The sequence below is a fragment of the Anser cygnoides genome, chromosome 2 (assembly GCF_040182565.1).
Source record: "Anser cygnoides isolate HZ-2024a breed goose chromosome 2, Taihu_goose_T2T_genome, whole genome shotgun sequence".
Taxonomy (NCBI): Eukaryota; Metazoa; Chordata; class Aves; order Anseriformes; family Anatidae; genus Anser; species Anser cygnoides.
The window spans coordinates 31,101,970-31,127,913 of NC_089874.1; the positions used below are offsets into that span (position 1 = coordinate 31,101,970).

The 25,944-nt window shown below is 34.1% G+C and overlaps 1 protein-coding gene and 1 long non-coding RNA gene across 3 annotated transcripts in view; both read right to left on the reverse strand.

Moving 5' to 3' along the window:
- AGMO (alkylglycerol monooxygenase) overlaps positions 1-25,944 on the reverse strand; it is a 199,047-nt gene that overhangs the window by 100,333 nt on the left and 72,770 nt on the right. For both annotated transcript variants that reach the window (XM_066991780.1, XM_048068248.2), the window contains exons 4-6: positions 20,692-20,795; positions 14,947-15,042; positions 1,283-1,349 (exon numbers count right to left, since the gene is read on the reverse strand). In XM_066991780.1, the coding sequence (XP_066847881.1) occupies positions 1,283-1,349; positions 14,947-15,042; positions 20,692-20,795 (267 nt within the window). The remainder of the gene's footprint in view (positions 1-1,282; positions 1,350-14,946; positions 15,043-20,691; positions 20,796-25,944) is intronic.
- LOC136790032 (uncharacterized) lies at positions 4,335-14,931 on the reverse strand. The gene is made up of 2 exons (XR_010829141.1): positions 13,412-14,931; positions 4,335-12,915 (listed from the first exon to the last, which is right to left on the reverse strand). It is a non-coding gene; the product is annotated as an uncharacterized lncRNA (long non-coding RNA).

Genomic DNA, 25,944 nt, shown 5'->3' on the forward strand with positions numbered 1-25,944 from the left:
TTTGGAAAGTATATTTAGCTAAAATATATATTTAAAAAAGGAAAATTGAAGAGCAAACAAAAAAAATCACCTCACCAATTTATACCTAAGCAAATATATACCAGATATATTTATGCACAATCATCTCATTAATGGCTTTCGTCTGTCTATGTTCTATGTCACGTGTCTGATCCTGTCTTTATTATTAACTTCAAGATGATCCTTTTATCTATTTGCTAGGGAATGCATTTGTATATGAGCCATCCTATCAAAAGTATGAGAAAACCCTCATTTCTTACACTGCTTAATACCCCCAACTTTGTGGAGTTTGTTTGGAACAACTGTACAACACTTGATCAGCTCTGGAGTGATTCTGCTCAACTCTGATTGGGATCAGGCTCAGAGGATTAGTCTGGATTTACTGCAGAGCAAACAAGAGCAGAGTGTATCCCTCCAGGATTACCAGTACTTGTGCAAATTTTAAGGATTAGACACTTACAGCACCACAGTCTTTTTAAAAAGTCTACAGTGCCATAAACACTTTACACATGGAGGATATAATAAATATTAATAACATCCTCTGTACATATGACTGCATTTGAGTCTGTTTCAAATTATTTTGCTCTTCCATGCTGCTATTACATTTCTCCTTGTTATCTGTGCACGCTGAATGAGCTAATGGCATCTGTGAAACCCACTCTTATTCCACAGCTATGTTCATGGCATTTTTAATCATGCATTGGAGTTATTAATCAAATTTAGGTGTTCACTACTGTCTTTAATGGTTCTGAATATTGATGGAAAGTCATATCAGCCGTCATATACAAGTGTGAAGTGATATTTTTCAAAAACTCAGACAGTTGGAACTAAATTCCACTAAAACATTTAACAGCTCTACTTCAAAAAGAAAAACGTATTTTTGCATATTTAGTGTTTGAATTTGAATGCAAGAGCATCTGTTATTGATCGATAAGATGATCATGTTTTAGCAGTCAGGGAAGTTGAGATATTTTTCTATTATTCCTCATATTTGCAAGTGTTTAACTACTTTGTTCAAAATCTTCAAATTATCTCATGTTACCTAGGCTTAACTTCTGCTCAGTAATTTATCTCAAATGTAAAGATTTAAAAACTAAATTTAATTTCTAAAAACATTTTTTCTTTTAATACTGTGCAATTTCTAACATAACAAGGGCTATTTTTGAAGCAATGACCAAAATTAAAATTCTTGAATAAAACTAAAATAAAATTTTAAATCTTTTTTATTACAGTACAAAAACTGACCATGAGAAAAAACACTTACCATGATGTACTCTGTGATGACTGGGAGTGTTAAGAATCCACTCCAAAGGACCAATATTGGTGACAACCTGGAAAACAAGTAATGTTTATATAAGTTTGAAAATACTGTATAAAATCAATAGGAAAGAGGGAAAAGAAGAGGATGAAAGGCATATAGAAGATGTTTATCTTCAGGAGACTTGCCTCAAAAGATGAGAATGCAAATTTTTTGCCTCAACCTTTTCACTGTGTGAGCTACAATAATTTTCAACAACAAAAAAGTGAAATCTAGTTAAATGAAAGTTCAATATATATATATTTTTGATCAAGCATCATATTTTCTCTTTATCTTTTATTATTAGTTCATGATTCTATACAGATCATTTCACTGACAATATTTATCTGTATGCATTGGCACTGCTCAAGTTCCAGTGTAACTCTTTAAGAAGTGAACACTGCCTCACAAAATGGCTGGCACTGACCCAGAAACAACCACTTCTTCCTTCAGTACCTTCGACTGCTTGTCAATACCCTTCTTTTACCCAAGCAGAAGCAGCACAACAAACCTCATTAGGGAACTGATACTATTTTTTTTTCTTTTAAAATCAGTTTAACTGGATCAGTTCCTGAATCTGATCCAATATATGATCACAAATACTCACAGGAGTTAGAGGCGTAAGAAAGTAGCAGCAGCAACTTAGACCAGTATAAATTCATAGTGAACCTGCAAGCTAAGTCAACGATTCAACAGTACAAGAAATCCAGCCTTGATCCTTTTAGTAACAGACCAGAAAGTGTTGATTGCCAGAAACTCACTCTAATGATTCAAGTATTGTCAGAAAATGCTGATGAGTTAAGTTTGTATGAGCACGGTTTTGTGCTAAAGGAGGTATTTGCCTGTATTATGGAGCCAGATGAAAGCTAGCATTAACTTCAAATCTTTTGCTTTGGTTAGCTCAATAGAAGCATGTGGATACCCAGACATAGCAACTATTCCTTAATCCAAAACACAGAACTATCAGTCAAAAATAGATGCAATCACTGGATGAGTAAAAAGTGTTTGTGGTCAGAATATATCACAAAATGGTATCTATTTGCCATGTCTGGTTATGACCATAATGTCTTTCAATTAAAAGAGAAATAATAAAAAATAGAATAGAATAGAATAGAATAGAATAGAATAGAATAGAATAGAATAGAATAGAATAGAATAGAATAGAATAGAATAGAATAGAATAGAAAAGTATTCTTATACAAATACACACTTGTACCTTAGGAAACAAAACACAGAACCTACCACTTTAAAAAAATAATAATTATAATTTTAATACTCATCCTGTAGAAATGAGTGATCTGTAATATATAAATAGAGATAATATTGGCAGGTAACACACTAAGTAGATAGGCAGCCACTCATTACTCATGAGAGCAGGCCTGTTCTTTTAAATAACTAAACATACAAAGATTTTATTCTTATAAAATTTACTGATAAAAGTTCTAAAAGACACCAGTTCCATTTCTGTCTACTTTCAGTTCCACTTGTGCAAGTGAAAGTAGATCTGGACTCAAAAAGTAGACACAGGACATTTCATCACATGAATTTAAATCTTTGTGAATAAAGCAAATATAATAATTAAATGAATAAACAATTTTGTTTATATTTGTCTTTCATAACATAAAAATAACTTCTAATTATCAGGTTAAGCAGAACATTTCTGTAAAGAAAGGAGTATAGAAATGAGAAGATTCTTCAGACGGAGAGAACTGTAACATCTGGAGCATCTGTCTCAAAATCCTGCACACATTGGCTGGAAAAGCAGAACACTGGGACAAGTTTGTTTTGTTTTGTTTAAATCAGAAGCCAAGGACAACATAAATAGGGCCATTTGTATTTCTCAGTACTCCCTCAAAATAAGTTCAAGCTTTAAAAGACCACCTAAAGGTGAGAAACAATTCATCATCCATGCTAGCTTAATTTCCCTCCTCTCTCTCTCGCAGAAAATCCCACTGTTTTAAACAATGTGAGATGTAACCACTAAATTAATTTAATGAGATGAATGTCTTGGATTGAACTACAGTCCAACACCTAAGAGAACAAGGATTTATCTCTAAGACTACACCTAACTTTGACCTACTTGGTTTCAGTATATTTTTAGCTAAATATTTAAACAACTTTTTTTTTTTTTTTTTTTGGTAAAAATAAACTAAATCTATGCCAGGAGTGCAGAGAATCACTAAGAGATAGCAGTCTTCACTTTTAGCCTACAGGTAAATTATAATAAAATGTCCTCAAAATGAATGCCTTGAAGTATTCAATATCCACCTGATTAATTTCATATTTTTAAATTAAAAGTCATTCTTTTGAAAGTTCATATAATACTTAGGTATGATGAAGTAAAACTACATTTTGAGCTTCCCTGAGGATCTCAGGAGTTTTAGTACAATTTTAAATGAATACTTCTGGCTAATCCTAGAGAAAGCATTTCCTTTGGAAAATGAAATGTGTCTCATCCACTTAAAAGTGAAGAGCCCACCATACAGTCTTTTCTGGGGGTGGTGACAATTATAAGTCTCCTGAAACATCTTGCCTTCAGCATCATGAGTGATTGATGCCTGGGCCCACTTTAATTCAGCAAGGTTACCTCCATTAAGTGACATATTAGCCACATGCTGATAGAAATATTATCTGAGATAACAATGATGACCACATGACTTTTAAGATCAGAGGTGGCACAGTACTCTGTACCTGACAAGAAAAGATCCAGCATGTTGAAATTAGCAACACATAAATCAATACTTTGGCTAAAACGCATCAAAAATACATTTCCACCAGATATTTAAAATGGCACAGGATGCTATTTCTAGAAATTTACTTTGCTATCAGTAAGTTTACTCCTATATATTTTGAACATTTCTAAAATAGAAGAAAAAAGCTGTTATAACTGAAAAACTTCTGGTTCCAAAGGGCCACAATTCATTCCAACAAGGAGAAATATATCCCCTCTGGAAAGGTGGATTTTGAAGCCTCCTACAGCACCACAATGTGAAGAACATTTTTGTTGATTTTTGTTGAATTTTTCTATCTTCTGCCATCTTACCACAGGTAAAACTCCTATGAGAAGATCCTTCATCAGAGTAAATTGTGAAGGGTAGGATAATAAGATAATTTTTGCCGGGGAAGATTCTGTGCTCTATGACCCTGTAATGTGAGGCTAAAAGGAGCCTACTAAAATCACAGTGAAAGGACTGGACTTTGTAGGGATTCACTCATAACAGGATTTAATGTGGTGTAACAACAGTCCATGTACAAACTTTTTTTCAGATCATTTTACTGGAAATTAGTTTCAAAATTAAAAAATGTATAGTGGAAATGTCATTGCCCAATATCTCTATTGACTTTACTGCAAATCCTTTTCATACTATTGAAAGGAAAAGGAGTCTACTTGTGAGTATAAAATATTCTTGTCTATATCAACATCCTGTAGTTATCTTGGGAAGACAGAAAAATAACTATTAGAAAAATATTTATTTTCTAGAAAATAGAAACCGAAAAATAACTATAACTACATTGAAATACCTCAACTGTTGTCCAAGTATGATTTTATCAGTATTTTGACCAATATGGCTGGGGGAGGTGGAGAGAGGGATTATGGTTGTGTTTGTCTCCTAGATACAGACACCTATGGTTCTAAATCAAGCCCTGCCTCCAATTTTTCCTCTCAATTAACACATCATGTGCACCTCAGCTCATATGCCAGTGACCCACAGATGAACTGCAGCAATCCTGCAAAACTATTTTCCTGTTTGCTTTGTTTATGTTTTAACATCCCATAGCCAAAAAAAAATAAAAAATAAAAAAAATAAAAAATGACAAAACCTTACAAATGGATTTGATAAAATACCTGTGGATCTGATAAGTAGGTGTCTTATGTAAATCACTCATAAAAGCCTTATAAGATCTCTCCTGAAAACATATATTCCTCCTTTTTCTTTTTTTTCTTGAAAAAAAAAAACCAAAAACATATTCCTACATTATTGCACTGAGGTATTTCTAAACAATAAAGCAGAATTATGAGAACACTTGAAGCAATTCCAAGGGCAGTTTAAAAAACAAGACAGGATAAAATCTACAGGCTTAGAAATTTTTCCACATATAACTGAATGAGAAATAAATCTTTTTTCTATAGTAGTGGTTCTTATATAAAGATGTTTCCTTTGTGACAGCAATCTCTAACTTAAAGGAAAAGAACATTATGCGATTTCTCTTGCAGCATGTAAGCACCTCCGTTTGCGGTCTCAGAGTTTGTCAGCACCAAGGGAAATCTTTATTGCCTGGTACCTGCACCACTTCAATGTAGTTCTTGTTTAAATAATGAGAAAAAATCGTGACATGAAATCCAAGGGAAACTTTACATCTTGTGTAACAACTCCTCCTGTCACCACTACAACATGAATCTTTGCTTAACTCTCTTTCAACATGAATGTTAGGAAGGAATGTCGTCTGAGTAGAGTAGGCAATGTTACAGTAAAACCATTGGTAAATAAAAAGTTTAACTTTTTTTTTCAAGTATATGAAAAGCCATTTGTAGCAGCGCATGACTTTCAAGATTGTAGTGTAACTGATCTACAGGACAGGAGAAGGTAAATTCATCACTTGAGCATCACTAAGGAGCACTCTGAACTTAACTCTGGGCTTTTTGCTAGACTAGTTGGTAGTAAAACTGGTATTACAATTGATTTCCTCATCAAAATCCAGATAAGATTTTTATTCTCAGTACATAAATCTATATTTCAGACAGTCTGGTGGGGAAATTTAAAAATAAGACCCTAATAACATTCGTCAATAGAGCTGCTGTGTTAATTCAGGACAACACACCCATGTATTTATACAGATGGCCCTCGTGATCATATTTGCCATGTGAAATCTCTACAGGGAAGCTAGGGAAAGGCAGAACTCCTAGGATATGTGCTCGTCTGCCCAGTTTCACACTTTGAAATCTTCGGCAAACCCTGATTTATACACCGCCAACTGTTTTCCTATCTGATTAGGCAGTTTTCTACTCCAGTAAGCATGTAAAATGGATGTGTCCAAATTTCCACACTGAGGAGCGAAAAAACAATATTTATAGTTTGGAAATAAAACAAGCTAAAGGAATCAGGCCTGTTGGGATCATAAAGAGTTTCATAGGGGGATGATTTTCTGATAAATTTGTATTTTAGGAATGGGAGGTAAAAGCCTAGTTTTAATGTATAGTCAAGTTTAGGGTATGTTTATATAATAAACACACTGACTTTAGAAATGTATTTATAATAAATTATCTTGAAGGCAGTTACTGTTGTCACTTTTCATTGGTTTATGCCTTAAACGGGTTAAGGTTTGAATCAAATTGACATCTGAGATGAATATTTCAGCTAACACTTTCAATAGGTGGATGCAACTTTTTTTTGTTTGTTTTTAAATATCTAATGAAGTCCTCTTGTAGGAAAGATGAGGATATATAAGATGTTTCAATCAGGTTGTCTACTAAAATGAAAGAAAACCATCACTAATGGATTGTTTTAATTGCAGCATTACAAATAGCAGAGCACAGAGAAAGCCACTCTTTCAGTCATATATCAAGTTAAGGATTTTAAAAAAAATCAAAGAGAAAAATTGCTATACAATTTCAGTATTTTTCATCAGCTTGACAAATACATGCTGGAAATTGGGGGGTCTTCGCCCTTCTCTTTAAAAAGACAAAAAAATATAGTCAGCATCCTACACCTTGTATACACCTTTAATAAATAAATGCCTTTCAAATTTTCTTTTACTTTTGAAGCCATAACTGATTAAAATAGATTCTCAATAAGGACAAGCTATGAGCAAAACCCAAGGTTAATATGTGCAAACAATGCTAAAGAGATGGAAAATTAGATATCTTTTGTTTGATTGCTTGTACAGGGCTTGATCTCTCTAACTTATGTCCAAATTATTGTGGTATTCTTTCATTATTTTATTAACTTTACTTGGTAAATTGGTTGTTTAAATTTTTCTGCAGTATTCAAAAAGTACTGAAATAAGCTGCATCTCTAAGTAGCTCATTTTACTTTCATCTTCATAATTCTCCACAGACACAATTGACATGAGTCATCTAAATAAAATTATTGAATATGATTTTTGGTTTTAGGGTTTCTGAAGAGAGATTAATAATAGTCAGACCCACTACTGCAACCCATAACTGTCTGTTGCAAGAAGAATCTTTGGTGCGAGGACCAGAAGCCAGTGCTCAAACTCAAGGACTTAATAATTAGGATGACAAGCCAAGTTCCTGCTTACATTCTTGTCCCATAAACTTTTCATTTCTTGCCTCACAAGTGGCCCATCTCCAGCAATGGAAGGGAATAGTTCCCCTGCACAGATTGCTCTTGAATGAAAATGATCACAGAATGGTGAACTGCTGAATGTATTAAGCAAGCTCATTTAAATGACTTTGATACTTTTAAGTCTCTCTTTATTCTGCAGTTTATTTAAAAGAGAAGCTAGATAAGAATTAAAAACTTACCATGTCAGGGCACTGCTAGGTAGACTCAGATATAAAAAACTTCTAAGGAGTACTTTTAAAACTTAGTTTAAATAGGGAGGTTCACCCTGGTGCTACTAAGTTGTAAAGTTGGCACTTCTTATCACCATTAAGGTCATAGGTGCTAAGGAAAGAACTCCAAGCCTCATGACTCTATATTTTTATATAAACAGTGATTAAATAGTGTTCAAGTACAGGCACAACACTTGACAGGACAGGAGCACTGTGCTCTCTTGTGAATGTTTTATTTTCTCTCTCTTTGTTATTCTTCTTATTAAAAAAAAAAAAAAAAAAAAAAAAAAGAAGATACTTTAAATGTCTAGAAAGATTTTTTTCCCTCTTAATGGGGGGTGTGAAGCAGGGAAAAGTGGAAGACATTTTGCACTTATTACTAGTATTTTCACTTAGCGATAGTGATGTTAGCTTTGTACTTTTCTGCTCTCTGAAAAGTGCAATGATGACAAGACTTTCATCCTCTAGGTTGGTCAGAAAATCTATTAAGTTATTTTGGCACACAGTCTGGACTGAAGTAGTAAGATCTGCTTCTTAGAATCATGGCAGAGTTTTATTGTCTGTATCGTGTACATATTCTATCTGGACCTACCAACGCCCTGTCTACCTTAAACAAAATATTTTTAACTCCCTAGTATTTATTGATTTATTTGCTTTCCTTCTCCCCACAGTAAATGCTTGACCTTCAGTTTGTAGCAGATGAACAATGATTTTCTGAATAATAATAATAATAATAATAATAATATAAAAACAAAGAAATAAACAAAAAATAACCATCATCTACCAGGAATGAGACCGCAACTTTCTTTTGCAAAACATTTTTTTTTTCTTTTATGCAACTCAGTGATTGGCTCATTTCCAGTTCATTTTAGAATAATTTCATGTGTCTTTGTAACAGTGAGAAAATCCAACTCTTAAAAGCCAATAGAACATCAGATGATGCGACCTGTTTCTAGCAATCCCAGAAGAATCATCTGGGTCACTCTGTTTTCAGATATAATCTTAAATATCAGACTAGGAGAGTGGCTGCATATCTCACCCCTAAATTAGGTCCATTTTTTTATGATTTTTTATGATTTTTTGCAAAACTCTTGTGAAAGGCTTGGGAGTTTATATTAATCCTTTGTAACCTGAATAGGACAGATGTGTGTGTTTATGATTTGAAGGTGCAAAGTGCAATGAGTGCACTGAATTAAGTGACTGAATTAAAGAAAATAAGATTGTTCTTTCACTAAATGAGCCCACATATTAGAATACAGAAAATGAAAGTGAAAGGTTTGGTTGAAATGTGCTATTTGAATTCAAAATGAATTTCTAGTGAAAAATTCAAGAGAGACTACAATTTCACAACTATACTCAATGCATTAGATTACTGATTTTACCTTTTACTGATGACTCTATCTATTTAAAAACAAAGCAACAACAACAAAAAAACAATCAAACAAACAAAAAAGCCAAATACGTTTATCTTGTCCAGCAAATTAAGTTAGTTAATCACATTTGGTTTCCATTGTGATCCATTTGATAGCACTTCTATACCTTTTTTTTTTTTTTCAGAAAAGTTCTACACATTAAGTTGAACTCATTACTCACGGACCTTAGAGGAACTATTCACCGTACACTAAATTATGGACAAATATACACCTTTGCAAACTTAGGGCCTCGGGAATGTTTTTATTTTGTATTTTATTTTTTTTACTTGCCAGCAGTAATCCTCCTACTCCACAAAATAGCCACAAAAACAAAATCATTTTCCCATTGCAAAGACTTGTACACATTACAGTCAACTAAATTTTGTTAAAATGCTTTTTAAAATCACAATCTTATTTCTTGATCAAGAAAATACCTTTCAGTTTTAAGGAACAGATTACTAAATTCACTAACTGAATATAGAATCATAGAATAGTTTGGAAGGACCTTAAAGATCATCTAGTTCCAACCAGAGTTGGAACTAGACCAAGGTTCCAAACCTTCCACTGGATTAGGTTGCCCAAAAATCCCATCCAGCCTGGCCTTGGACACTTCCAAGTACAGGGCATCCACAACTTCTCTGGGCAACATGTTCCAGTGCATCACCACTCTCATTGTAAAGATTTTTTTCCTCATATGGAATGTAAACTCTATTTTAAAACTGTTACTTTTTGTCCACTTGAATATCTTATCTATTGTCTAATGCTGTCACTTATTTATCACATTGTCCTAAAGATATTAGATACTTTCAACTGCCACCCATTGGACTTTTGTCTTAAATAGTTTTTGCTTAAAGAGACATATGTCCTCTAGATTTTCAAGATATGTTTTTTCAAGATAAGCTTTTGATATTGATATGGTAATCACAGGTGTACTGCTTCTTAAAAGGAGTACATACATTTGTATGTATTTTTATTAATGTTACTTGTCTTTTTAATCTTCTTTTTTAATCTCCTTATTGACTACTTACATTTCAAAAAGCATAGAAGACTGTTTCTGTCTTCCTAGGTAAGAGCTGATGGAGGTAGGGACTTCCAGACTGGGCTAGAATAGCTCACCTGGTACTGACAGCCAATGGGCTGTGGATGGCTTGGTGCCAGAAACAGGATTCCTTTTCATGAAAGAGTGAAGCCTCCACAATTTCCTTTTTTTTTTTTTTTTTTTTTTTAAAGAAAACAGAGCAGAAGTCAAAGCTAAAGAAGCTTGGACCTGCACACAGCACAGGAGTGTCCTACTAAAATCATGTTTTCTTGTGATTTGGAAATAGGTCCCATGGTTTTGAATGGGGGGGAGATGGCAAATACTATATACTTACACAGCAAGCATCAGCTTTACTGAATCAGTGTTTTCTGATTAAAAAAAATAAAATAAAAAACTGGCCTTTGTAGTGATTTCAATTCTCTTTTGCCAGCCTCCATAAGGTGTCAAAATGTTTCCTACTCCTTTCTTGTCTGTTTTCACCCATGTTACTCCTGGTTTATAGTAGCACATTTTCTGCTTTGATGAGGAAGGAAGACAAACATGGGAAAAGAGATGCCTTAAGAAACCTGAGTTCTATGAGTATGGTAAAGAGCATAGATTGCAGTCTTTTCCTAAATGAGAAAATTAAACAAACTAATGCGTGTCAAAGATCACACAGACAAGGAATAATCTACTGCCACAATTAATATGAACAGGGATTGATTCAGTTGATATTTTCCAAATACAATTTGACATCTCATAAAAATTACAGCTAAACCAACAGAAACTAATTTCTGTTTTTCACAGGTGTCTATCAGGTTATAAATGCACCTAACTTATTGGTTGTAATAAATGCGTAACGGAAGGATATAGTTTAATATGAGCCACAGACCTTCTGAATCACCTGTGAAAATAAACTGAAATAGAGTATTTCTGTCTGTCAGTAAAAGTCCTGAAACATTTTGTGGCTTTTGAAAAATTAGATTTTTAGTGTTTTTTGACCAAAGGTCTTTTTTTTTTTTTTTTAAACTTCCCTCATGATGATGTCTAGATGAGAATGGCCTAGTCATAGAAACATTTCTCCCAGTCCATTTAAGGCAACATCATTCCATTGATGTGATAGGATTGGATCGAACCAAAAATTGTTTTCTCTTGATTTATTGGGATCCTATCTTTATCCATGATTTAAAAAAAAGTTTTCTTTTTTTTTTTTCCTTTCTTGCCTCCTTTCTCATTTAAATGAGCTATTATTATATTTATTTCAATACCTGAGTGTTATTCAGAGATTTAAAAAAAAAATCTTTGGAAAATTTGTGATATTATTTCAGATTGCCATATATACAGTGTGATAATGCAGAGAAGCATGAAGAAAAAAAAGATGGACATCAGATAGCTGAAATTCTTCTAATTGGTGAATACAGTTAAATGAAAGTACATAACTTATTTAAGTCACACAGCCATTTTCAGTCTAGGATACCCACCATTTATTTAATAATTATAGAAATGCTTTATCTGTATCAATAGCCCCTTCTGATTTTGGTGCTAAAGATCTTTTATTACTATTAAAATATGGTATAGTATAATCCTTGTTCATAGTGTTTAGAATCCTGTACTATTTTACAGAAAATCTCAACAGCTTACCGAGTATACAGGAACTAGGGAAGTCTGAGACAAAGAGTAGGTACTTTTGATATTTGTGATTTGGTATACTGTCTTTGAAGGAATATATGAGCTACTTGAGTTAAAATAAAATGGACCATGCCTGATATTCTGATAGGAAAGCAGAACAAAAATTGACATGACAAGTATTGAAGAAGGCCAAAGCTTTAATACAGGAAACTTCTCTGAACATTGTTTGAAACAACCAGTTAAAGTTTTGGAAAATATCAGAGATCATATTTTGGCTATGAATGTTCGCTTTTGGCTGAAACATGACATACAAAGGTTCAGAATAGCACAATCATTCTTTTTTAATTATTAAATTCAATTTGAGTTATTTCTTTAAACAACAACAGCAAAAACTCAAACCTAGACTAAAATAAAATATCTTCCCTCAGGAAGTTTCATACAATTTCATTCTTTCCTGTTATTTAAATATCATGTATCTTTTCTTTCATAAAACATTAAATTGTGCACAACCTATATTAAGACTTTCAGTGCTATGAAAAAAATAAATCTATTACTATAGAACAAGGCATTTTTACTGTATCTTACTAGATTTTATTTTTCTGAAGATTGAAGATGTGTAATCAAAAGTAGTGAAGTTATGGTTTCCAAACATTCTTGACTAGTCAATATGGGACAAAAATTCTGCCTAAGGAACTATCAATACTGATAAGCAGTAATAGAAATCTGAGGATAAACTGATCATTTCTTAAATCCTCTTGCATTTTGGAAGAAAACTATTACATCTTGTAATGGCAGAATATGACTGATGAAAGGCTTCTCCACTGGACCCCCTAATGACACAAAGTGCCACACTGTATCAGCAGCCAACATGGGCTCCCAGAGGACGCCAGAGCTGCTGGGGATGATGAATCTCGTAGTGTTCAGAGCAAGGTTTAGCAGCAGTCACTGAACCAGGATCACATTTTCTATAATGTGGCAGGCCCGCAGCCCTAGGGAAACCTCATATGTTGAGGAGCTGATGGAACTGGGAATTACATAAAGGATTTTTGTTTTAGTAGAATGTAAGATACTGTTAAAAGTCAGTAAAATGACTATTAGAAAAAAATATTAGAGATGTCAAACCTCTAAAACAGTTAAATTGTAGCAGTTATCACAAACAAAAACAAAGTGTAATAAACATCAGTTTAACTTCATCAAAAATACTGGCTAATATAAACCTCCATGGCTACAATAGCTGCTACTATTTCCCTTTCTTTCCCTTCTTTTGTCTGTTAGGTCCCTGTCCTCGAGAGCAGGAAACATGTTAGTAAGTGGTGTAACCCTATTTCTATTTTGACATCAGTTTTGATCTTAAAGCCTAACTTCAACATATTTCAGCTGATTTCATTTGCACTACAAATTCAACAACATTAAGAATATCTCCTTTGTAAACACAGATCTATGATTAGACCAACTGGATCAGCATAAAAGATACATTGTTTTCCTGCTGATACAATAATTTAGTAGTAAAGAGTACTTACCTTTTTATTGTGACTGCAATTTATTCCTGTTTAGACTGTGGTCTAAACTTGGCACATACACTATGAAATTTTTCTCTAAACCCTGTGAAGGATTTAGCACTTTAGAGGGGTGTAGGTAATTCATAAGCCTCTGAAATTAACTCTATAAACTTTATACACACACTGTGACACCAGTGCCAGGATTCATTCAGTTACTGCTACACACCAAAGCATTAGAGGTATCTAAGGTGAGGTAAGAATGGCTTCAGACAGCAGAGAAGAGGTAAGCAAGGCACATATTTTGCTTGAAACACCATAAAAACAGTTTGGAGATCCTAAGATAGGGTCAAAGAAACTTTGCTACCATGAGACACAGAGTATTTATTTAATATAATTTCAAAGTGTTGAATCAAATTTCCTCCAAACATTTTGACAACATTAACTGTGTACTGCTTGAGTTTATGCCAGTTCTGGTGATGTTTGTTACATTTTATTGTAAACCTTTGCTATTCATTTAATGTTGCAGAATATGAGACACATGTTAATGGTTTTAGAAATTTGCCCAAAAGAACTGTAATGCCAACAATAGAAGTTTGTTATTGGGCCACTGTAAGTGCTTAGTAGTTGTAAGTACATCTTAGGGTTTTTTTGTTTGTTTGTTTTTCTTTTTTTATTCTTTTTCTTTTTTTTTTTGTTAAGCAAGCACACAGAAAAGAGAAAATAAAAACAGTAATTTAAGCAACACAGTCACGTAAAATAGCAAATATATATATATATATTTCGAAAATAAATGTCCTATAGATGGCATAATGAAACTACAGAGGGAAAAAAGCATCTGAGTCGTGAGAGTAATCAAGGGAGTAAGAGTGTTGCAGAGGTAATTAGCCTGCAGCCCAGCAGGGGCTACCGACATACATGCTACTGCCATATAACATGCAAAACTTTTAAACACCTCTACTGTAGTGAGAGTGAAAGGCTGTCCAACTACCTGAGAAGTATGGAAAACTACTTACAAATTACAGTGGGTAATTAACTCTGTATGTATGTAAAATACATTTTGCCTATACACTTACAAACCAAATAAATAGGTGCAGTCATAAGCAAATAGCTATTAGATAACTAAATAACATTTTTCATCTGAGAACTACTTGCATTAAAAAGGAAACAATATCTTCAGTTTTAACTCTAAATGGTCTTTAAGAAGTACTGTTATTTGGATATTTTTCTCTAAAATATTTATCTTAGAAATAAAATCAGTTTCAGTATCTGCCAGAAATATTTAATAAGCTGCAAGATAGGAAAATATTGTATTAAAATATTAAAAAGTTTTGATTCCTTACAGTTATTATTTTTTTAATCTAATTGGGACCAACTGGCCTCATTGCTTCTTATAAACTTAGCAATATATATTCAGCAAAAGGAATAAAAATGAACAGATGTTTCTCCTTAAAGAAGTCAGACAAAGATTTTTCTTACACAATAAATCAGCTACTAGTAGATTTCCAGGACACTGCTCCAGGCTAACTGTTTAGGTATGGCTTAAAAACCTAGTTTACCTCTGTATGTATCCAAAACTGGTAAAGTAGATTAAACTGTAGATGAACAGCAAACACTGATGGCGGAATGAAAAGAGCCATTGGCAAGTTGAACATCTGAAAAATTAAAAAGAAAATATACATTATATTTATTACACTAAAGTTGTGGTGATATAATGAAGTACAATCTCAGGAGCTCAAAGCACTGCATAAGGTAATTTCATTTTCTAAAGCCTCTGTAGTGTGGACGTTATATAGAGTACATACTGTTTATTATGTTACTGCTAGAGATGGAAAAGCAAGCGGGACAAATTTCAGTGAAAGTAATTTACCAAAAGTTATAAAGCAAGCAAGTAGCAAAATCAAGAAAAGAACTCAAAAATCCTGAGATGAGATATTTATTCTTTGCACTATATGTAGCAGGCAGCAACGTATCCTTGACATGAAGGCTTTACTTAATGGGGAGAATTATCACAGAATAAGCAAGGCGGGAATTTATAGCATTATAGCCTTTCCATCTGAACTCCCTCCATGAGCATCATCAGGGTAAGGTAGTTTGCTCCACTTTCAAAATTAATTATAAATTCTCACCCTAACTTCCTCACAGCATCTCTCTTGATGCCCTGATACATTGCTGGGTTCTAAAGATGTGCTGGCATGAAAATAGTTTCAGCAAATTGCCTCCTTAGGAAACATGTTTTCTTACAGAGTGGAGTCCCAGTAATTTCACAATTAGTTGCTTAACTGGCTGAGCAATAGGATGAGACTTACAAGACATTCACATGTAAGAAGTCAGTCTGCTTTCATCAGAACAAAGTTGTGTTTTTTTTTTTTTTCTACCTGACCTTGTGTTACACCAGCTGCACTGAGAAATTAATCCTTTCCTAAAGTACAGATTCAAATTCCTATTATCCTTCTCACAAAATCAAGTCTTTGAATATCAGAGAAAGCAATAAGATAACCATGACAGGCTTCCTGAGCCATAAATCCTTTTAGCATAGGTCTGCAAAAAAATGACACATATTATATGGTATTTAATTATGATATTCCCACGGTTTTTGTCAAGAGTTTTACCCAATAGGTAAGACATCAAGCTGGGGCTATGAAACAAATGCACCCCCATCCCCTTGATGTGACTGATGCTCTTGGGAAAGTCACCACAGTGGTTTCTCACTGTCATGAGTACTAAGGCCCTCCAATCCCAGCTTGGTCTGCAGGCTTCGACACTGGAACAAGACCAAAGTACTGGAAAGAAACCTTGTTTTAATCAGTCTGATTCTTGAAGATTGAAGCACTTGTGAAATATTTATGAAACAAACAACAAAAAAAGAAAAATATATTCTTGTGAAATTTTCACATTCAATCCCTAAGAATCACTTGGTCTAAGTAAACTCACAACAGTTCATATGAACTCTTACTGAAGGTGGACGCTAGTAAATGCCATCATGAAGGTGGGGCATTTAGGCATGAAATTTTGGAGTAGAGGTAGGTATGTGTTAAATACTTAATGCAGATCAGACTGCCTTATGCACAAGATTAACAAATAGAAGAACTGTTTTCAAACACATGATTCTCCATGATCTGAGACAGAAATGCAGTGTAAGTCTCCCACAATTTAGAAGAAATAACCTGAACACTGGCATAGAGTCAGTCTCTTGTCTGAGATCCTTTTGCTTCCTGCCACCAACCTGAGCCCTCTTAGTATTTAATTGTTAAAAGTGGGGGAAGCTCCAAAAAGAAAGGACTGGAAGATATTTGTCTCACAACATCTAGGGTGCTGGCATGGTTTTTCTCAAAGGTCATCTTACAATGAAGCCAATGAAGAAGTAGGACACGTGGCTGGTAATGCTAATGCAGTTTTCTCTTATTACTGATTGTACCTGTCTATTGACATGATAAGAGCGGGAAATTTTCAAAAGGAATGGAGAGGAAGTTGAAAATAAAATAAAATATAAAATAAAATAAAAAATAAAAAAATAAAATGAAATAAGATAAATAAAATAAAATAAAATAAATAAAATAAAAATTGTGTTCAGATTATGCATGGGATTGGTTGCTGGATTTAAAGTAGAGTTAAAGATGATATGCTTTTTCCCTAAAATTAACATGGGCAATTTGACAGTATTTACAGATGACTCAGGCAAAGGAAGGATCATATTCATATTTACTTTCTAACCTACTTTTCACAATAAGTACTAGAAGTACTCACCACCTGCTAAGTGGTGAGATGAGGAAAATTTTATATAAATGTATAGGTAAATTTCAGATTGATAAGGGAGAATGCTTTCCTAACTGCCTCATTTTTCCTTGCAATGTAAGCTTAATTTTGGACAGAAAGGATTTGAGAGGTCATTCACAAAATCAGAACCCATAGGGAGAAATGAAAACTTATCTTAAAAAAAATAAAAATAAAAAAATAAATTTCCTACTTATGGTTCCACTGCAACAAGATCAATGTCAGTTAAAAAAAAAATCACTAAGTACTTTTTCACTGGAAATGCCAATTCACCAAATCAAAACATTTCATGGGAACATACCAGCTTTCACTAATCTGTAGGAGAAAATCATTCCTGGCTCAAAGATGGAACTTCTGGTCAAAACTCAAGAAAAAATGTTTGTCACACTCAGATCTTTTCCCACTTGTGGGTTCAGCAACAGAGATTGAGGCAGAGCCACAGTAACTGATAACCTGATGGGAAAGGCACTTATTGAGGGGGTGGAGAGGAATTCATATCTGGAGCTGCTGCATCACAACTATGCCTCAAGAATTAAGGCATCGGCCCTTTCGGAAGGATGTGTGTCCACCACATTATTTCATGCTCTCTGAATTGGTCATGCCCTACTTTTCTGTCTCTCTTATGTAAGCAAAAGCTTATGAATGCTTCCAGAAAGAAAGAAAGGGAAAAGTCTGAAGATCCTGAGGTTTAGCAGAAGGGCTTAGTTTCCTGCACAGATCCAGTGCTGAGCCCACTTCTCTCCAGGACACGTCTCTGTGGCTACCTGCTGATCTTTCAGGCTCACCATCAGCACAAAGCGAAGTGGTTGTGGGGCACAGTGAGGATCCACAGGAAAGCTGCCTCCATGGCAGCTCACATGGGGTGTACTTTTGTGATGATTCCTCAGGAAATAAAGGTAAATATAAAAAAAGCATCCTTTACAGATCCAAGACCTGTCAGACTCCTCAGTAGAAAAGAAGTCAACTTTGTGATTCTGTGCTGGAAAAAAGTGTTACCCATTACCCTTTTGAAATTTATATACAAACATTTCCATTGCATTAAAATCAACAAAGCATAATTAAAACCTTAGTACAGTTTAAAACTATCAAGTTATTATGGATCTAATATTTGCAATTAAATCTTACCCTTGGACGAAAGTTAAGAACTGGTATTTAAAGAATTAAGCCAAAACTTTTCAAGGTGTATATGCTACATTCTTCTTTCACAATTACACTTTAACTAGGTGCTTCATCAGTAGCAAAAAGGTATACAACCTTAGCATGCTGGTGTTCTCTTAAAAATGAATATACTTTCTTTCCATCTATTTCCTCCCCAAATGGACTTCAAAACCATCTCTCAGTTTAACACTAGGTCTGCATCATCTCTCCTCTACTGGAAAAAGGGAAATGTTTTGTGTGCAAATGACATGAAGTAATAGACATTTGGTTCCAAGTTCAAGAGTACATTTCACACCACACTGATTGTAGTTAAAGCATGATTTTCTCTTTTTCATTTCAAATCTTTTCAGTCAGCACAAGCACAACCCACAGAGACTGATATTCTAATTTATTTATCTTATACTCCTTAACTTAAAACACATACATAGCTGGCAACAGAACAGTCTTAAAATCCCACATCATCCACCACAACATTCTCACAGTGTCCAAAAAACTGGATTTGAAACTGCATTCAACAGTACAGATTCAGTGACATAAATCATTCCCAGAGATTAACTAAAGATTTCACCGGGTTTCAGCTTTGAGGCATCTTTGAGGCACTGGACAAGTCTGGCAGTCCAAAAAAAAATAAAAATAAAAGTGCAAGAATTAGCAGGAATAGTGCTTGTGCACATTTAGGCTTTGAAAGGTGTAGTAGTTTTCTTTCTCCAAAAGTTCCAGGGAGATGAAAATCCCCATATTTATACTAACAAAATGTTTTGGTTAATATCAAATATTGGCAGGAAAAAAACTGCACACAAAAGTATTATAGATTCTATGTTGCTTTCCCTTTGTTCAAAGCAAATCAATTTTAAACGCACATATATTATTTGACAAGTGATACTAGTGTGGTCCTGAGGATGGTTTCTAGAACCTAAGATTGCCAGACACCTTGGCCTTCCTGAATATTTTGTACTCTCTGAGGTATCATCCTGAAAACCACTCAGGCAGACAATATACTCATAAACACACCCATATGTACACACACAGGCTTTTTGTCTTTTTTGAATTATTGTTTTTGTTAAGCATTTGTACATATGGTCCCAATGGGTAAAATGTTCAAAGTTAAATCTTTAACATGGCAGTATTTACACAGAAAGTGGGGCTGTGACAGAGATACTTTGACTATTGTTCCTTATGGCCATTTATATTTGCGGCACTGCTACGAACATCAGATGACTATTTTATGAATAAAAATAATAATTTACAGAGAATATTTTAAGAAGCAAAACTAAGAGAGAGTTTTCACAAGTTCTAGAAAAGCTCATAATTTTTTTGGAACCTACTGCTTAAATTTATCTAATGTTATGTGCTTGAAACAACTAAGAACAACAGACTAAACCCCTTCTCAGTTATGTGAACATAAATCCAAACTTCACTGAAGTTGATGGAGCTACACTGGATTTGGATTTTCGTGAGCACACGCCCTTCTGTTTGAGTCATTTGCTCATAGGTTAGTCATAGAGATTCACAGAGGACTGTAGGTTTATTCCACCATTAGCGTTATACCTCACTGCAGGACAGCTTTTATATATCTTCTAACTATAAAAATATGTTTAAAATTACTTCTGAAATCTAATACTGAGAGTTCAAATTTTGAAGTTTTTATACTTCAAAAACAAACAAACAACAATGAAAAAAAAAACTAAGAAATCACAATATGAGTTTAAAAAAACAGTCATAAGAGAATATGAGAGAGCAGCTGTTGAAAAGCAGCAGTTGCCTTGTGCCCAAAAGTTAAGACTGGATAGTATGTTCAATTAAATCTGTAAATGAGTACTTATCTTAATTTCTATTTGATGCATACACAGGTCATTATTTACAATACATTTCATCTGAAATAAAGCTAGATAAAAGTGGCGGCATATTTCTTTGACTTACTGGAGTGCTGACATATTACATGAGCAGATACAAAAATAAATCTGTTTGCATGTCTAAAGCAATCTTTTCTTATTTCTCTGCTCCTTTCAGCTACGTGGACATATTCTAGAGTAGGTATACTATATTCTGATCTTCTCTTGCACTGATGCATGAATAACTAAATTTTTTTTTTTAAAGTCACATTTTTCCTGGAAAGTTATGAATATATGAAAAAGAGTTAAAATTACCCTTCTTAAAATTAATTAGTGTATCACTTTTCAAGTTTGCTATAAAATCATTAATGAATGTATTTTTAAAGCTTATGACTTTCAGATTCTTCAGTTTCATCTGTGCTTTTCAGTGTTTAACATCTAAAATAATTTACATGTTTTTCTTTGAAGGGAAATAAACACTGTATTTTCACTTTTACTAGATCTTGGTGATATTAAGTTGTCAAATCTTGTGCAACTTACCCAGGAGGTGTATTTCTGCAGTACAGATTGTCTCAACGCTGTGAATAAGTTGTAATCTTCAGAACTATGATGTACCTGGTGTGCTGCCCACAGTATATTAACCTCTGCAAAACACATAATTTCTAATGAGGCATATACCAGAGAACAAAGCAACATTTGTTTCCTATGGCCTTATTTTTTCCTTCTTAAGCTAAAAGGAACTAAATCCCCAATTTACACTTTGCTATTATACCATAGTATAATATAGTATAACAAGAAATGAAAACTAATGTCCAGAGATGAGTTTGGTTAGACCGGGTTACATGTCAGCTGACTGTTTAAACAACTTAACTGATATCTGCTGTTATGCTTATGGTTTTCACATAAAATCACATAAATCTTCAAGTCCACTTGTATCCCAGACCATGAAACACAACTATTGCCTGCCCACTTCTTTTCCACAAATGGAAAAACAAATGGCTGTTTGCTCAAAACTGCTGGAAACTCTAGATTCAGCTAAAGGAGAGCAGTTACTCTATTGTGTTGTGGTTCCAAAAAGTTGCTGGAATAAGGGTAAAACCAATTCCAGTTGTGTTCTGAAGGCATGACACCTCTGATGTACTAAAATGAAGAAGAATACTTCAAAATCCTAATAGTATTTCAAGGCATTTTCTCTTTAAGTGCAAACCTGGGTGGCCTCATTGCAGTAAATATTTGTATCTGAACAGTCTTAAGTGGGAGGTTATCAAACAGAAATGAAAGCCAAGAATGTTCATGGCCATCAGATGCTACAAGCTATGAAGATGTTAATTATAGCAAAATGTGGAAGTGGGTGGCTAATGCAGACCAAATAATGCTTTTTTGGCGTTATATAGCAGTATACATATATATTTATATATATATATATATGTAGCATGAAACTAAATTCAAGGTCACATATATTTCAAAGGATGAAATGTACACAGCCTCAGCTGATTACAGAAATTAAAAGTTATCTGGCTGACCATCAACTGCATGCTGCCATTGCCACTGACTTCTTACACCAGAGCAATTAGAGAAGTGCCCTTGGCAGATATTTGAATTTAATTCACAGAATGATCTTATAGTGTGTATTTAATCAAACAGTTTAGGTCTGGTGATTAACATGTTCTTGCAACGTGAAGCACTGCCAAAAAATCCCCTTAATGAATCTTAAAGTGTCTTCACCATTTCATGGGACTAAACAGTCTTGTAACAGGAGGTAAAAGCCTTACATGTTAGAAATTAAAATTTTAAAATATAATGAATTTTGATGGATTTTTGACAGACTACATGACATCATTTCTGAATGTCCTCTAAGTCCTTGAAAATCATTACCATTGCTGAATTAAAACTCTAACTTCATCTATCATAAGCCTCACTTAATATTCAGTCTGAGAATTCTTCCTTCTTTAAACGTATTTGTCCCTGAAACAGCAAATGTTCTCTGTATCAAGAATTAGTAATATCTCTCTCTAATAATAATAAATAAATAAATAAATAAACAATCTTAACTCATCTCTCTCTAATGAGCTCACTAGGAGATGAATTATTCAGGTGAGCTTCAGTACTCAATAATAATTTGTATTTGAAACGTTTCCCAAGACCTCGACAGAAGCTAAATGAGTGAACAAAGCATCTGAAAAGGTGGAGGTTAAAGACCTGTCTCCTTAGTTGTTTTAAAAGCATTTACTTCCTATCACAAACTGTGTGTAACACAAGCCTCCACTCAATGAAGTACAGCTGTACAAACAGGGTACAGTAACTGGATCTTGCTTCTTTCCCTCAGTCATTTTTCAGCATTGTGAAAAGTTCAAGGAAGGGAATCTATGATGATTTTTACAGTCTACTTTCAGTCTAGTTAAGGTCAAATGGTTTTCAAAATGAATTACTAAACAGGTACTTTATTAGCATTCATTTTTCAGTTAAACTGCTTCTTACACTAGCTAAATTACGGAACAAGGTAACTGAATATTGGTATAATGTTAATCTTTCAGATGTGCCAGTCAACTTAAATGATCTATCATTCTAAAATACACCACAGGAATATTAGAAACATAAACAAACAATTATGTCACAAGCAATTTAACTGCTAAAGCCATTTCTGACTTTTTCTGCTACAGTTAAATGAATTAAATCTTCCTCCTTAATCCTCTTTTTGCTGACATCAGTGGCACAGTCTATGTTAAATTCCTTGACTTAACAGAGTTGATGATCAGAAATAATTTTTGTCCTCAATATTAATGGGAAGAAACTGATTACTATAACTTTTATTTGAGCAGAAGAATAACATAATAAGTAAGTGTGAAATGGATCACCCCAAAACTCAGTCTGTAACCATTAGCACATTAAAAATAATTATAGCCATTACAGCTAAAAGACTTCCCACAAATGTAAGAAACAGACCAAGCACTCATCAAAGAATACAGCTGATTGCTCACTAACCATCAGAAACAGAAAAGTATGGGTCTATAAAAGGGTTGTGCTCTCACTTTTTCATTCATATGTAATGATGATTACTTGAAATAAAAAGAAAAAAGTTATTTGAATTAGAATGAAATTATAAAAGACTGTATTGTGCATTTTCTCATGTTTGTTACTATATAATGACCAAAAAGGAGAGCAAGAGTGAGATACAGATAATTTTGAAACTTTTTTTTTTTTTAAAGAATCCACGTACAAACCAGGAAGTATTACAGTGTTTTATAGATCTCCCCAGTTTAAATTCATGAGTGAAGACACAGGAATAAAAGTAGGCAATGGAATTGCCATGTAGACAATGCTCTAATGAAATTTTGACTGTTTTCTAAGTTAATGTGATTAGTATACAAAATTTAAAAAAAAAAAAAGCAAATATGCACAAAACCATTTTTGATTCAGGAGAATTAACATCATAGAATCATAGGATAATTCAGGCTGTAAAGGAGCAGAACAGATATCTCGTCTAACCTCCTGCTCAGAACAAGAACAACTATGAGGTTTCTGAGGGTTAGCTGGGTCTTGGAAACCTCTGAAGACAGAAACCATACAAACTCTCTCCATAACCTGTTCCTGATTGTCCTAAGTAAGGAAAAGTTTTTTTCTTACATGCAGCCAGAACCTGTTTTCTTCTCCATTGTCTCTTGCCTTCCCACCATGCACTTCTGCAAAAAGCCTGGCTCTATCTTCTTGACAAAAGATGCTTCATCTCTGCTCAAAGCTACTTTTAGGTCCCCTTAAGTCTCCTCCTCTCTGATCCAGTTCCCTCAGCCTCTCATTTTCTTTCTTTTATCAATAGAATTCATATATCAGACTAATGATAATAGTATCAAAGACAATTTTTTATTTTCCTTTAGGGTTATGATACAAATCTCTGAACTACTCTCAGCCCCCTGATTTTACTAATTGCATGTCTGAGTCTGTGTAGACCTGAAGAGCTAGAGAGAAAACTGAGGGCCAGATGATAACCCGTCCATCATCCAGAACATCCTATATAGCATCAATTTTCTTTCCTTCTTCACCTATCTAGATGTTACCATTCATTCTCTTATAAAATTACATGCTGATTATTTCAGGTTTTATATTGGTTGGCAAGTGAAAAAATTCACTGATTCTACACAGTGACAACAGCAATGTATTAAGCAATGATTAACTCCAGTAGCAAGATGTTGTTCTGTTCTTCGCTGTATCCAAATAGCACAACAGGTTTCCACCTATTAAAACAGAACACAAGAAAATCCTTCAAAATCCATCAAAAAATTTTCTCAGAACTACCTGAAACGAAAATGCCATCTTTATCTTCTATTAGACATAGGTCTTCATTATGCAGAAGGAGACTACTAAATTTCCTTCCCACTTTAATCTTTCTTCCTTTTGGAAAAGCCAAAGAGAAGATGTTATCATTTCCTCCACCCCCCCTTCTTCCCTCCCTCCTCATCATAAGTAATATATAAAAATTCAGTTTCACACACCATCACAACCATACCACAGTAGTATGAATGATTGCACCTAGCTTTATTTTTTTTTCTACTTCAGATTTTTTGTTTTGGCATTAATCAAGTCCCTTTCAATGAGACCAAAAGATAGATCCAACACCTGGGCCGTATTTCACTACTGAAGTATTTCCCTTGTGGTGACAGAAACTGGTCACCATACACATAAGATTTCTCTTTAAGAATACATGATGTGGGAAGTTCAAAATGAGCTTTTGTTGTCGTTCATTTCCGCAGCTTTCAGTGATTTCCACATCCCACTACATTTTGATTAACAACTGGAGAAAATATATTTGCTAAAATACCCTGTTGTAATTTCACAGCCATGTCATTGAAAACAGCCTTTTTTCACAATCCTCAAAATCATTGAAATGGTAAAGATCTGATGGTTGGTAATTTCTTTGTAACTTTATTACACCTGAATTTCTGGACATAAGATAAACTGGGAAGAAAAACAAACAAACAAAACACCTACCAACAAACAGATGGTTTAGGAACGTTTCCATATGATGAGTCTTGTATAGTCTCTGTTCTCTTTAAGTCAACACTGATTGTAGCTAAGCAAACAGGTAAAAGTTTCCCCTTAGCATCCAGTTAAAATTAAACAAAACATTCAGTTTGACTATGCTTGACACCTCTTACAAGATTCAGTGTTGAATTGAACTGGGTATAAACTAAGACAGGAACATTACTTGTCCTATGTCACAAGTTACCACTTTGTGATGAACTTCACAAAACCAAGCAAATGGCAAGAAACCCATCACCCAGTGTGGCCCCCTGCTAACCCCAGCATGACAACTGCTACTTCTTAGAGCAGCTGTGACCTGCTGATACTCAAATGCAGGTACTCAGTCTGGCATTCACCTACAAGCAATAGTTAAGGGATCATGTCATGAGTCTATTCTTCTTCAGAAAGTGAGGATATTGGCCTAGAAAGTGAAACTTCCAGTCCTTCTATATGCCTTTTACTCTTCCAACAAAGGTAAGATAGAGAGGAATGAATGCTACTTAATTTCTTCACTAAACTACTAGCTTCACTTACTTAAAAAACAACTGTGTGATTACTCATTACCTTCCTGCCCCGCTCTAATTGATTTGTTCCATTGATGCTTCTGAGATCTTTGAATGGATCTGTTCTCATAGAGGATGTTTTTTTTGTTTGTTTGTTTGTTTTGTTTTGTTTTTTTCCCCAAAAAGGTTCACCTTCCCAGCTGGATTCTACATTTGCATTGGATGAAAAACCACTGAGACAGCCAGGGGTTTGTCACTGGGAAATACAATTACT